The 15,603-nt window shown below is 36.5% G+C and overlaps 1 protein-coding gene across 2 annotated transcripts in view; it reads right to left on the bottom strand.

The window, feature by feature from the left end:
- Window positions 1–4,853: 4,853 nt before the first annotated feature.
- Window positions 4,854–15,603, bottom strand: part of SHOX (SHOX homeobox) — a 34,904-nt gene continuing 24,154 nt past the window's right edge. For both annotated transcript variants that reach the window (XM_069757874.1, XM_069757875.1), the window contains exon 5: window positions 4,854–6,508. In XM_069757874.1, the coding sequence (XP_069613975.1) occupies window positions 6,263–6,508 (246 nt within the window). In that variant the 3' untranslated portion in view covers window positions 4,854–6,262. The remainder of the gene's footprint in view (window positions 6,509–15,603) is intronic.

Raw genomic sequence — 15,603 nt, 5'->3', positions numbered from 1 at the left:
AGACAGCATGCTGTAGGGGTTAAAAAAACAAATGTCAGCAATGCTACACTTGCCAAGCTCTGTGGTTTTTTTTACTTGCAACGATTATTTTGCCACTAGATACTTATCATTGCCCGGAAACAGCAGTGAGTGCCTCCTGGTCTGACTCCGCCAGGTCCCATGATAAGCAGCTGAGGGTCTGTAGCCATTGTATATACAGAGCCTGGTGTGGGCGGGGTTAGCTTTCTCAGCTCTGCTTCATTGCTCAATCTAAAAACTCTGATTGCGTCAGAACCACTGCACCCAGTAAACTAAGTCACACATCATTGGATTCAGGGTATCTGCCCCTACATCCTGCTGCTCTCAGATGACGTAGCAAAAACTTTGTTTCCTTTAAATGTTGCACAGATACTTTGTATTTTTTGAAAACCAAGATGAGGAGGGGAAGTTAATTTACTTTGCTGCCATTATTGATATGTAACAATATCAAATGCTTGGAAATCCCAGTAAGGAAGGCATGTCCCGTTATGCACTTACAATAAATAGCAATCTGAAGAAAGAAATGTGCCAGGACCAAGGATTGATAAAACTACATATAGAAATTTTATTAAATACCAAATGCACACAAAAAGATAAAAAACGTCCAAAAAAATTACAGGCACATAAAAAAACGTGCAGGCGAGAACGTCGAACAAAATTGTGAATACTCTGATAGTTATCTGATGCAGTGTTATTAGGCAAGGTAGATGTGTGAAAAAAAAATATAACTTTTAATGGTTCAGGATAAAATAGAGCCCTTGAGATTCACTAAAAACAATAACAATTATATACAAATAACACACAACACACCAAAAAAAATCACATGAGGAACACCGCTTTCCTTACGCGTGATGGGTGTCACGCTTTGATTCCCCATGTTATATATCTCCCCTGACAATCTATCCAAGTGAAACATGTTGGGAGTTAATTTCTTTGGGGATGCGATATGAATGGTCCATTGTTATGCCCTTGTGGTGGGATATTGCATGGCTATATGTGAAAGCCTCCCCCATCGGATTTGGCCAAACAGGACTCAGGAAGCACTCTAATCAGGCTGAATGAAGGAACAACAATGGGTGAGACCGTTCCTGACTTACGATGTATGCTATTACTCACCAAGGCATTGATCGAAATGTGATTTAATCATTTTGATGAAATCTTGCCTTTGGCTGTTTTATTGGTGTAGGTTTGAGAGAGGATTGTTCACAACGGTTAATCCATTCTTATCCAGGGTATACATATAGTTTTCATCACTACAGTTTAGTGGTGTTCCTCGTGATTTTTTTTGGTGTGTTGTATGTTATTTGTATTTAGTTGTTATTGGGTGAGTCCTTCATCATATCTATATCATATACTGTACATGATGTACCCTGCTTTCTTTTATAAAGGGATTTTCATACCCTTTCAAATAATGATTTATGCTTGCTACATGTACTCAGTAATGTGACAGACCTTCTTGCTATGTGGATTATTGTGGGTTCTACTTTCTTGACGCTTTTGGTTGGTGACCTTTAACCCCTTTCTGACCTCGGATGGGATAGTACGTCCGAGGTCAGATCCCCTGCTTTGATGCGGTGAGCCCGCATCAAAAGCCGGGACATGTCAGCTGTTTTGAACAGCTGACATGTGCCCGTAATAGGCGCGGGCAGAATCGCGATCTGCCCGCACCTATTAACTAGTTAAATGCCGCTGTCAAACGCAGACAGCGGCATTTAACTACCGCTTCCGGCCGGGCGGCCGGAAATGACGTCATCGCCGACCCCCGTCACATGATCGGGGGTCGGCGATGCGTCAGGATGGTAACCATAGAGGTCCTAGAGACCTCTATGGTTACTGATCACCGGTGGCTGTGAGCGCCACCCTGTGGTCGGCGCTCACAGGACACCTCCATTTCTGCTACATAGCAGCAATCAGCAGATCGCTGCTATGTAGCAGAGGCGATCGGGTTGTGCCTGCTTCTAGCCTCCCATGGAGGCTATTGAAGCATGGCAAAAGTAAAAAAAAAGTTAAAAAAAATGTGAAAAAAATTAAAAAAATATAAAAGTTTAAATCACCTCCCTTTCGCCCCAATCATAATAAATCAATAAAAAAAATCAAATCTACACATATTTGGTATCGCCGCGCTCAGAATCGCACGATCTATCAAATAAAAAAAAGCATTAACCTGATCGCTAAACGGCGTAGTGAGAAAAAAATTCGAAACGCCAGAATTACGTTTTTTAGGTCGCCGTGACATTGCATTAAAATGCAATAATGGGCGATCAAAAGAACGTATCTGCACCAAAATAATATCATTAAAAACGTCATCTCGGCACGCAAAAAATAAGCTCTCAACCGACCCCAGATCACGAAAAATGGCGCAATTTTTTTTTTTTTTTAGCAAAGTTTGGAATTTTTTTTCACCACTTAGATAAAAAATAACCTTGTCATGTTAGGTGTCTGTGAACTCGTACTGACCTGGAGAATCATAATGGCAGGTCAGTTTTAGCATTTAGTGAACCTAGCAAAAAAGCCAAACAAAAAACAAGTGTGGGATTGCACTTTTTTTGCAATTTCACCGCACTTGGAATTTTTTTCCCGTTTTCTAGTACACGACATGCTAAAACCAATGATGTCGTTCAAAAGTACAACTCGTCCCGCAAAAAATAAGCCCTCACATGGCCAAATTGACTGAAAAATAAAAAAGTTATGGCTCTGGGAAGGAGGGGAGTGAAAAACGAACACGGAAAAACGAAAAATCCCAAGGTCATGAAGGGGTTAAACTATTTCCTTTGGAGACTCTCTCCATATTCAATATCTTTGTGTCACCTAATAACGCTGCATCTGTTAACTATCAGGGCACTCACAATTTCATTGGACATTCTCGCCTGGAGGGTTTTCTTTTATGTTCGTGTAATTTTTTGGAAGTTTGTATCTTTTTGTGTGCATTTGGTATTTAATACAATTTCTATATGTACTTTTATAAATCCTTGGTCCTGGCACATTTCTTTGATCGGGATTGTTATTCATTGCTATGTAACAGTGGCTCTTCGCAGATTAATGTCACTAGTGGTAGTTTGCGACATCAGAAAGGAGCATATATAAAAATGAATTCAGATTTTGGCTTGGTACAAACAAGACAACGTTATATGAAATGTCTGCCAATAGGTTATACAAGCTTATGAGTCCTGACTAGAGCTGAGCCAAAAGATTTGCCGGATCTGGTTTCATCGGTGGCCATGTTAGAAGTTCCTGACTGCATTACCAGAGCACTGTGAACATCTTGCTACTTAATGCATTCTTGGTTCCAATGCACACATGTCGTCACAGGGACCTACTAATCAGAAGAGATACGGTGGATTCCGCAGGTAGTAGATTGGCAGAACTCTGGAAGGGCATGTCGCGGACAATTGATGTGGCCATTGGACTAGGGCCTCGCAAAGTATTATGCTCAACTCTAGTCCTGAATATGCAGATAAAAGGCGATTAATATGGTGTGTAAGCATTTACTGAATGACAAGTTTCCATTAAAATGTACAGCAAAATATTTTTATTATTTTTCTGTTAACCTGGGTGTTATACACAGATGTAATATTTCCTGCATTACTGTAATAATTTTCATGCTGTAGAAACTATTCTAAATCGGTTATTTCAGCAAGCTCTCCAGCATCCTTGAAGGGGTTTCCAACCTCTTGACAATGAAGGGACAGCAACTTTGATTCAGCCTTTCAGTCCCTTCACTGCTCCCTTTTGCAGAGTGGTGCACCCTAATACCCATCTTTTGCAAAGAACTCCAGGCAGCCCTATTCAAGGGACTGGAGGTGTGATGCAGGTCCTCTGAACAGCGAGTAACAAAGGCACCTCTATGCTGAGAAAGATTAGAAATGCTGGGCTGCATAGGTGCAGAATTAGTGCGGGTCCAAGGTTGGACCCCCACTAATTATAAAGTGATTGCATGTCCCAGTGATACGCAATCGCTTTACTAGATGGAAATAGTCATTTATTGGTAACTGGAAATGGTGCAAACTGCAATTGCCATGTTCTGCATTTTATGCATTAGCACTATAAATCCTGCCGAGAGACATTAGTAACGTCAGCCCTTTGATCATTTCAAGTTTCGTGGCTTATGGAAATTTTGTGTCAATCATTGGCTATGTCACAATTGCAAATATTTATACATTTATTAATATTCCACTTGCTGATCAAGATGTACATTCATTCATACCATGTGATTTACGAATACACTCCGAGACTGAATGTAACATGTTATAGTGAATCTGTGCAGAAGCATGCTGGTATGGAAAAGTGGCTAAAAGAATGTTCAAGGATGAAAAATGACAGATATTAAGATCAGTTTTCTTTAAACTGGCTATTCTTCTATTATCCCTGAAATGTCTGTTCATTCAGACATACAATAAGAAGCTATGCAGCCCAATGTACTGTATTAGATGGCATGATGCCTTGGACATTTGGCATAATATATGCATCTTCTTAAATCAGATTAATTCATCAGATGATCAATCCTACTTAGATATGTCTCCAGCAACAATCAAAGGGACTGCATTTATATGGGCATGAACTATGACAAAAAAAAAAGGTCTTCTAGATTTGGCTAATTGCCTGAAACGTATGGCAAAAGCAACAGGCTTCCAACATATAAAAATAAATGCAAAGCATATTAAAAATGTACACTCAACATAATTAAAATATTATACATTTATAAAATTTCAAACAGAAAAATAAATAAAACGTCCACTTACATATTTTACAAAGAAACAAAATAATTTGCCTGTCTTGTATGTACGGAATACATATATCAAACAGAAAAAAGTGAATTTTTTTCCTTTTTTTTTTTTAAGAATTTGAAAGAGAAAAGTGTTGGATTTTTTGCTAGGCAATTCACGACAGGGTTGAAATGTTTCTTGGACACATTTACATTAAATAAAATAAAAAGCAATCACTTTGGTATTTTCGTCACTTTATCAATACCTTGCAACGCTTACTGTAACCAGCATTTTTTTTTTCCAGCAATGGTCTGTTATTCTGAGATGTATTCAATTCATAATTGAAATAAAAACACAGAAATAAAAACCACCATGCCAGCTTTTGAGCTGAAATCATCATCATATGGCACATTGACTAAACCATGGCAGTGTTCCTTATAGAAGGAAGAATACAATATTAATTTATCCATTCCCATGGAATTCAATCATTTGGCAAATGAACTGCAACACCCAAGTGAAGCACAAAAGGCTGCGCCTAGGTGAATGCAAAATTACTTATCGACATCTGACGATGTCATTCTTTATATCTATAATATTTACAGTATTGCACTTTACTGCAATTAATTGCATTTAACTATTCTGTCTCAATATTATTTTCTGACACCTTTTTTTTCTTCAACTTCTTCTTTCCAATAAATTAACATTTATGGGATTTTCAAATCTACTTAAACATGATTACTGCTTAATGGCACAAAGCACATGATGTTATGATACGGTAAAAGAATGCTATATGAATTATAGCCAAAACAGTTTTTTTTTCTTTACAGTAAATTGAAAGCACCAATTAATGGTGTACTTATCATATATTATTCCAAAATATTATTGCTGCCTGCTTTCATGAGAAAGTGAGAGCTATTATACATTATAATATGAATGATGGTTATTTTTTTTTCTTACCCAAAACTACATTATAAGGTTGGGATTCTGGAAGATTCCTGTGGCAGTTGAATAATAGCATTGGCAATATGGAGACCAGCCCCAATGATTTGATATCTATATTATATTGATCTATGTATACACTTTCATTTTTTTTGTAATGTTTTGTTTTCTTTTGTTTTTTTGTTCTTTGCTTAGCAACATGCAAAAAAAAAAAAAAAGCAGCCGATATTGTCAAGTTCATTTTGTTGTCAAGGGTAAAAAAAAAAATCTCAGCTTGAATTCGTCTTCAAATGTGATCATGTTTGTCCAAATAACATAAGGCTATGTTCTTAAGTACTCCTGATGTCAGACTGGTTCAGAATCATTGTGGTTGCAAGCATCATAAAAAATCATGATGTGCAATGAACTAAACCAAAGTGCGCATTTTAGAAAAATCCTCCACGCTCCTTGTTGATCTTCTGGAGAAGCAGGTTCAGGCCCATTTTTTTTCCTTTTATACTTGCAAAGCATTTACCAACACATTTGGTGTCTGTAGAGTCATATAATGGCAGAAAAAGGGAAACAAGGAAGTCAATTTAGTATTGTATCAATGACAAATAGTGTCAGAGTCCCAAAGCCTCTGCGTGTTTTCTGGCTTTGAGTCGCAAGTCAGCAATACTAGAGTTTTTGCTGTTGCTTTTAGCAGCAGCTGCAACAACAGCTGCAGCAGATGCAGTTTCCGCCAGTGATGCAATAGGAAGTCCAAAGGGTGGAGGAGGGAACATCAGATAGGGTGCGTGGGCAGCCAGGTGCGGGTGAAGATGAGGATGTGCGTGGGCTACTCCTTCCAACTGTAACTGAGCTTGGACCTAAAGGATAGAAGATAGCAAAAAGAATCAGTATGCACCACTACTGTGCCATAAAACAACAAAAAAAATCTTGGCGGATACAGGTATTCATACATAAACAATACAAGTATTACAGTAGAGTTTTACAAATGCCAATAAGCTCAGAACATAGAGGGATTATCAGCCGATAAGGAATACCTTTGATTGCATACAGGCATATAATGTTATCGTTAATTCTGAAAACCCAGGCCTTTTTATAATAAAACATATCAACTTGAGTCTACTCATAATAAAGAATTTCAAAAGTTAAATATTATAAAATGGATTATGAATCAAGCCATAAAACAAAAGAATTAAGTGGAAAGATAGAAAATATACAGCTTGTACACCAAGGGGAATATTAATTAAAAAAAATGGCGCAATTCATTTTCTGAATGTTCTTTGGAAAAATAGAAAATGTAATTTGATTGGTTATGAATGGCAACTACTCTAATTTTGCCTAGCATTAACCTCGTTAAATCTGCACCATTTTAGCATCACATTACATTCTTTTTACATGAGACACCAGAGGTCTTTATCAATGTAAAAATGTAAATTACTCGGTCAAAGTCACATGATAGTTGGAGCCAATCATAGACCACAGTGATCCTGAGACAGGTGAAACAGTGATGTCTCCACTTGCTATGCCGACACAGACCTTGGAGAGTTCTTACAAATTCAAGCCCCTGGGAAGTTTTTCATTTTGTCTGTACAATTTTTGTAATTACACTGCTTCTCTCTTAACATCATAACATTTAACGCAGCTTAAAAGCTAGTGTAAAGTATAAAAAAATATATCTATATACAGTACAGACCAAAAGTTTAGATGCACCTTCTCATTTAAAGATTTTTCTGTATTTTCATGACTATGAAAATTGTACATTCACACTGAAGGCATCAAAACTATGAATTAACACATGTGGAATTATATACTTAACAAAAAAAGTGTGAAATAACTGAAATTATGTCTTATATTCTAGGTTTTCAAAGTAGCCACCTTTTGCTTTGATGACTGCTTTGCATTTGCTTGGCATTTTTTTGATGAGCTTCAAGAGGTAGTCACCGGGAATGGTCTTCCAACAATCTTGAAGAAGTTCCCAGAGATGCTTAGCACTTGTTTGCCCTTTTGCCATTACTCTGCGGACCAGCTCACCCCAAACCATCTCGATTGGGTTCAGGTCTGGTGACTGTGGAGGCCAGGTCATCTGGCGTAGCACCCCATCACTCTCCATCTTGGTCAAATAGCCCTTACACAGCCTGGAGGTATGTTTGGGGTCATTGCCCTGTTGAAAAATAAATGATGGTCCAACTAAACGCTAACTGGATTGAATTACATACCACTGCAAGATGCTGTGGTAGCCATGCTGGTTCAGTATGCCTTCAATTTTGAATAAATCCCCAACAGTGTCATCAGCAAAGCACCCCCACACCATCACACCTCCTCTTCCATGCTTCATGGTGGGAACCAGACATGTCGAGTCCATCAGTTCCCCTTTTCTGCCTCACACAAAGACACGGTGGTTGGAACCAAAGATCTCAAATTTGGACTCATCAGACCAAAGCACAAATTTCCACTGGTATAATGTCCATTCTTTGTGTTCTTTAGCCCAAACAAGTCTCTTCTGCTTGTTGCCTGTTCTTAGCAGTAGTTTCCTAGCAGCTATTTTACAATAAAGGCCTGCTGCACAAAGTTGTTGTTGAGATGTGTCTGCTGCTAGAACTCTGTGTGGCATTGACCTGGTCTCTAATCTGAGCTGCTGTTAACCTGCGATTTCAGATAAACTTATCCTCAGAAACAGAGGTGACTCTTGGTCTTCGTTTCCTGGGGCGGTCCTCATGTGAGCCAGTTTCTTTGTAGAGCTTGATGGTTTTTGTCACTGCACTTGGGGACACTTCCAAAGTTTTCTCAATTTTTTGGACTGACTGACCTTCATTTCTTAAAGTAATGATGGCCACTCGTTTTTCTTTACTTAGCTGCTTTTTTCTTGCCATAATACAAATTCTAACAGTCTATTCAGTAGGACTGTCAGCTGTGTATCCACCAGACTTCTGCACAACAAAACTGATGGTCCCAACCCCATTTATAAGGCAAGAAATCCCACTTATTAAACCTGACAGGGCACACCTGTGAAGTGAAAACCATTCCCGGTGACTACCTCTTGAAGCTCATCAAGAGAATGCAAAGTATGTGCAATGCAGTCATCAAAGTAAAAGGTGGCGAAGGTGGTGAGAAGGTATGTTCAAACTTTTGGTCTGTACTGTATATACAGTGGGGAAAAAAGTATTTAGTCAGCCACCAATTGTGCAAATTCTCACGCTTAAAAAAACATGAGAGAGGCCTGTAATTGGCATCATAGGTAGGCCACAACTATGAGAGTCAAAATGAGAAAACATATCCAGAAAATCCCCTTGTCTGATTTGGCAAGATTTCTTTTGCAGATTATGGTGGAAAATAACTAATTGGTCACCTAAAAACATGCAAGATTTCTGACTCTCGCAGACATGTAACTTTTTCTTTAAGAGGCTCCTCTGTCATTCACTCATTACCTGTAGTATTGGCACCTGTTTGAACTTGTTATCAGTATAAAAAACACATGTCCACAACCTCAAACAGTCACACTCCAAATTCCACTATGGTGAAGACCAAAGAGCTGTCGAAAGACACCAGAAACAAATTTGTAGCCCTGAATCAGGCTGGGAAGATGGAATCTGTAATATGCAAGCAGCTTGGTGTGATGAAATCAACTGTGGGAGCAATAATTAGAAAATGAAAGACATACAAGACCACTGATAATCTCCCTCGATCTGGGGCTCCACGCAAGATCTCACTCTGTGGGGTCAAAATGATCACAAAAATGGTGAGCAAAAATCCCAGAAACACACGGGGGGACCTAGTGAATGACCTGCATAGAGCTGGAACCACCGTAACAAAGGCTGCCATCAGTAACATACTACACTGCCAGGGACTCAGATCCTGCAGTGCGAGACGTGTCCCCCTGCTTAAGCAGTACAGGCCCAGGTCCACCTGAAGTTTGCTAGAGAGCATTTGAATTATCCAGAAGAGTATATGAAGAATGACATATGGTCTGATGAAAGCAAAGTACAACTGTTTGGTAGAAAAAAAACTCATTATGTTTGGAGGAGACAGAATGCTGAGTTGCATTCAAAAATACCATACCTACTGTGAAGCATGGGGGTGGCAACATCATGCTTTGAAGCTGTTTCTCTGCAAAGGGACCAGGATAACTGATCTGTGTACAAGAAAGAATCAATGGGGCCATGTATGGTGAGAATTTGAGTGCAAACCTCCTGCCATCAGCGAGGGCATGGAAGATGAAATGTGGATGAGTCTTTCAGCATGATAATGATCCTAAGCACACCGACAGGGCAACAAAGGAGTGGCTTCGTAAGAAGCATATAAGGTCCTGGAGTGGCCTAGCCAGTCTCCAGATCTCAACCCCATAGAAAACCTTTGGCAGGAGTTGAAAGTCTGTGTTGCCCAGCGACAGGCCCAAAACATCACTGCTCTAGAGGATGCATGGAGGAATGGGCCAACATACCACCAACAGTGTGTGCCAACCTTGTGAAGGCTTACAGAAAACATTTGACCTCTGTCATTGCTAACAAAGGATATATAACAAAATATTGAGATAAACTTTTGTTAATGACCAAATACTTATTTTCCACCATAATTTGCTAAATACATCTTGCCAAATCAGACAAGGTGATTTTCTGGATTTGTTTTCTCATTTTGACACTCATAGTTGTGGTCTACCTATGATGTCAATTACAGGCCTCTCCCATGTTTTTAAGTGGGAGAACTTGTACAATTGGTGGCTGACTAAATAATTTTTCCCCACTGTATATATGTAAGTTGGTACCTACAGAAGATTATTATTTGCTCCTTATTTTGATCAAATTTTGCTGATTGCCTGCTTTTTTAGATCAGCTCTATTATTACTGGTATCCATGACCCTTTAGCTGGTATCTAGAGGTAGTCTGAAACACAAGTCCTGTCTCATGAATGGTTCAGGCCACTACTTTCTTTTATATGAACACAAGTAGATCACAGACTCACAAGGTCAGTCAGTGTATAAAGAGTGGATTTTCTAAAACAGTATGGTTTGGGGTATACATAGAGGCAAAAGTTTCAATTTGACCCTACTTCTTCCCCTCCAAAAAATAGCAAGGTCATGCAGCACAGGCACAGCCACAGAAGGATATACCTCGCAACTTTTAAAAACAGGAAGAGGGACATAGTTGCAGCCCTATCACAGTGGTGATTTTGCCCCTATTGAAATTGCCTAGAATTCTCATCCATTACGATAGCGTTTCAAGGCCCCCATAGATTTTGATGCCAACAAAAATACCTAACGCAAACAAAGCATCATGACCACACTGTTGCCCCAGCAAAATATGACTTCCCCATAGCTACTCCAATACAGTACAATATTTCCACAGTGCCCTCCAACACAGAATAATATCCCTTAATTTCCCCTCACAGAGTATAATGTCCCCTGTGTCCCCACTCACATTATAAGGCCACCCACCAACTAAAATGCTGCAAGAGTCCCGACACACAGTATAATGCACCTAACGTCTCTCCACTCACAGTTAGATGTTTCTTTTCCAAAGCACCCCGCACAGTGTGATGCTCCAACACAGCATGATGCCTCCATGGCCTAATTCTTCAATCCCTCACACAGATGCGCCATGCTACTTATTTTGTATAAACCTTCATTATGAACTCTCCAGGATATGATTTGATAGTACTTATTCTATTTGCACTTTGCCCTATTTGCACTTTATCTTCATCTGTTCGCCGTGTCATTAAATTCATTACACTGTTTCTCATTATATTTACAACCTTCTGGGATATAGAGTGCTTACAATGTTATTTGATTCACAACACTGCTCTTTATTATAGCAACAGAACTATAGGGAAAATAGCACAAGTATCCAATTGGACAAAGGCTATACACCCATAATGAATAGTTTACATTATTACTGCTATGGTCATTTTTGGATTACAGGAACTTTATTCAGCTAAATTAGGGAGATATTCATAGACTTCATAGCATTTACTTATTATTTTTGTTCTTCTAGTAACAGAAAATAAGATATTTTATCGGGAATTGGGTTGTATGTTATTAGAATGGAATTAAATTTTCTGGTAATACAAGCATATATAATTAGGCCATGAGATCAAGATAATGGAATTTAGGTTTTAAGTGTTTTTAATTCATGGAATGTTCAATAGCTCATTATTTTCTCTAATAAACTTATATAATTTTTATGTAGGTGTCCACATTTGTTTTATGTATTGCCTTTCCTCTTTTTCCGCCTTTGATGTTGCGATAATGTCCTCAACACAGCATGGTGTCAATACAGTTCTTCTCACACAAAATGATGATGTCCCCACAGTTCCCATACACACATTATGAGGCCACCACAGTGACCTTCTCCCAATGGTATTATGTCTCCACAGTTTACCCACATATCTTGTGAGACCTGCCAGTGACACCCAACAGTCACCCTACACATTGTATAATGCCCAAACATTTCCACGACACACAGTTTGATGCTGTTATAGCCATTACACAGTATGTTTGCCTTACAGCCCCTTCAAGTAGTGACTAATAAAAAAAAATTAAAAATACTCACCTTGCCCGGTTCCCCCAATCCTCTTTTCTGCTCTGCGCAGTGTGTGGACTGAGGCACCCTGCTCCACTATTATATTCAATGATATCTCCATTTTAAAAATGCAGATACTATTGAAACTGTGATGCTGGGCCACTGGGCACCTGCCACCCCACCCGAGCCTGAAGTTTAGTGGCATTAATGCAGAATGGTTAAAGTAGAAAATTATTAAATCACCAATAAGAATTATCATGTATATATATATATATATATATATATATATATATATCAAATGAGCTTTAGAGAATGAGGCTGCAGAGTAGAGGTATCCAGCTAAGTTATGTATTTTATTAAAAAAAACTGTAATTAACTATAAATTTCTATGCTATATATGATTTTATTTTTACTTTTTTATCACTTTGTAAAATTTCCAAATTCATAACTAACTACTAGTAGGCATTTACATTGGAATATTTAAAGCAGTTTTAAATATTTCACAACATACTGTACTATGATGCTATAAAAACAATGTGACAAATAGTTATTTCATTAAAAATATATGTGCTTAGTCCACCGAAAAAGTACACAAACTGTATAATCCTTTGTTAAAATTGTATTGTAATAAAAACTGAAAATGTGTGAATCAAAGGCCACAGTGAAGAAAAATTTTACAGCAACCTAATCAAATTAAAAAATCTTAGTAGCTTATAACGGGAAAATTTTCCATATGTGTGGTGCAGGATTTGCTCACATTCTGCAGGCCAGAAATTTGATATATGTTTCTATAGCATTCACAGTAGCATTTTATTAACAAAAGGGTTTTCTGTACTTATAAAAAAAATAATGAATAGCGACACATTGAAACAAATAGAACATTGAAAGGAAAGTCTTATTTTACCTCCCCTTGCTACCCTACTTTTCCATTTCCACTAATTGAGACTCTAAACTGTAAAACAGCAGTAAAAAAAAAAGTAGGCCAAACATATCAGATGTTAACATTATGGGCCATAATCTTGGACTACATTTCACGTATGGAGTTTATAGTTATCAGAGTTCAAAGACCAAAATTGTTATTTTAATTTGTAAAAATAAAAAGAGCATGTGTAAAAATTATAATTTGCATGTGCAGACAGTGTGCGTGTTTCTATTTTTTTATTTGCTATAATTATTTTTTTTCTTAACTTGTTAAAAAAAATTGAATTTGTAAGATAATTATATATAGTCCTCATTATGAACCGGTATTACGAACTGTAATAAACACACTGTTTATATCATTTTATGGTGCAACAACTTATAAATATTCACTGTTAAATCCATAACGTATTCATCATGTTCTGTATTGTTTTAAATGTACCATTTATAAGATCAAAAACTCTGAAGAGTTGTATTAAAGTTAATATTTTGCTATTTTATTTTAATGAACAATAATTTCTTTATCCTAACATACAGAGTTTCATATATGGGTCATTTTTTTATTCTCTCTTCTTCTGTATAACACACCTAAGTTTTAAGATACACCCTACTGTTTCAAATTAACTGTTTAAAAGTCTCATTTGTTCACAACTTATTAATGTTCTTTTTTTTTCCCGAAATAAGTAAGGCTGTTGTGATGTCGTAGCTTTTTTTTTACTTTACCCGTTAAATGGAATAAAGTGAAAGAAAACTGTATAAATAAAGTTCAATGAACCATTAGAAAGTAACAGAAAGAAATATTGTACATTAATATGCTGACGCTTCTGGGCAAGCCGATGTGCAGATATTTAAGTACAATCTTTTTCACACTTCATATCTCGTGTAAGATAACAATGAGGCCTACAACCTGCCAAGTTATCCAGAAGTAATTATCTGTCCAGTTAATTATTTCTTGGAAGCTCATTATCCCACATTCTTTTTCATCAATTACTTGAGTAACTTAAAATTAAATTAATTAATTAATTAATTGACTATGAAACTAGGGTTGGTTTCATCAATAGTGTGTGCTTCAATTCTGCCGGAAAGTACTTCGAAAATGACCTAGTAAGCATATATCTGCATGATTACAGTTTTAGAAACAAAATTAAAAGCTCAACATTCAATTTTAATGACATGCTTAGTTTGGGACTTGTTAGTCCACAATACCAATGTGTGTTCCATTCAAATAAATTTTAGCAATGGGAATATAACAGTTTGGATAGGAATGAAACAGTTGCCCTTTACGAACTAGCTAATAGCAACTTGACGATAAATACATCTATTGTGTACAAAAGGTATTGTAAAAAAAAAAAGTCTGTGCATCATGAGACATATTGAAGACCTCACATGATATTGTTTCACTATCGTCGTGATTTACTTTTTACTATTTCTTTCAAATAAAGTGATTGTATTTTTTTAATTCATAATTTTAAAAGACTTAAAAAGATATTACATTTACTTTTTGTATTAAATTTAGTTTTATACATTTCTTACAGATATAAATTTAATTTTTTTATTTTTTTATTTTTATTTCATCATAATGCAACCAAATTTAAATGTATTGTCTATTGTGTTATCAACAGAGAGGATGTATTCTTTAGATTTAAATTGTTAATTTCAAACATTTTAATTATGTTAGTCTAGTTTTGTATTTTTTTCATATTCGAGTAGCATAAAACTTTTAGGTTTTGCGGAATTATCACATGCCTAATTGATAATAATTCAAGTTTAGGGCTTGATATGTGTTAAGAGTCTTTGAATTTAATCAGAATTCAATCTTAGCTTAGAGGGTAAAATAGTTTATCTTACTGCTCTGATTATTGAGTATTTTTTATTAATATTGTAAATAAATATAACTATTTTGCAGAATTTTGTAGAACTATTTTATGAAACTATTTTAAGCCCATATTTTTTTAACGTATATAATTCAGTTTTTGCCTGCTAAGATGCATAGGTGTACTATTTGATTGATGTTAGTTATTAAACAATGTAATTAATTGTTAACACTTTACAAATAATATTATTACTGGTAATATTATAAAAATTAGAGTTAGGCATGGTTTCATTTTTTCTGCTACATGGGAATAATTCTATGTTCTTACAGCAGGATTCTTTTTTTAGCTTTTTATTTTTATGTTAGTAAGTCTTCAGTCTACCTTACTGTATGAACATATAGTGGGATTTCAAAATCCTAAATTAATACAGTGACAAAACAAATGTATTATTTCATGTCTGTACTTCTTTAGTATAAACTTCATTTATGTCATAGTAATATATCATGTTGTTATTATACCTAAAGTACATGTAAAGAAGATTTTTGGGTGGTGACTTTACTCACATAAGCATGAATGCAGAATACAAGTGAAACATTTATTGGTTAGTCAGAAAACACATAAGCATTTATTTATGTTCTCTTAAATCATAATAGGATAATGTTCAGCTTCATAACAGTGAGTGAATATTACCGGCACACTATTGAACTTGTT

Source organism: Ranitomeya imitator, chromosome 3 (assembly GCF_032444005.1).
Source record: "Ranitomeya imitator isolate aRanImi1 chromosome 3, aRanImi1.pri, whole genome shotgun sequence".
In the NCBI taxonomy this organism is placed as follows: domain Eukaryota; kingdom Metazoa; phylum Chordata; class Amphibia; order Anura; family Dendrobatidae; genus Ranitomeya; species Ranitomeya imitator.
Note: the sequence above shows the minus strand (reverse complement) of the source record. Positions and strands in the feature narration are given on the sequence as shown.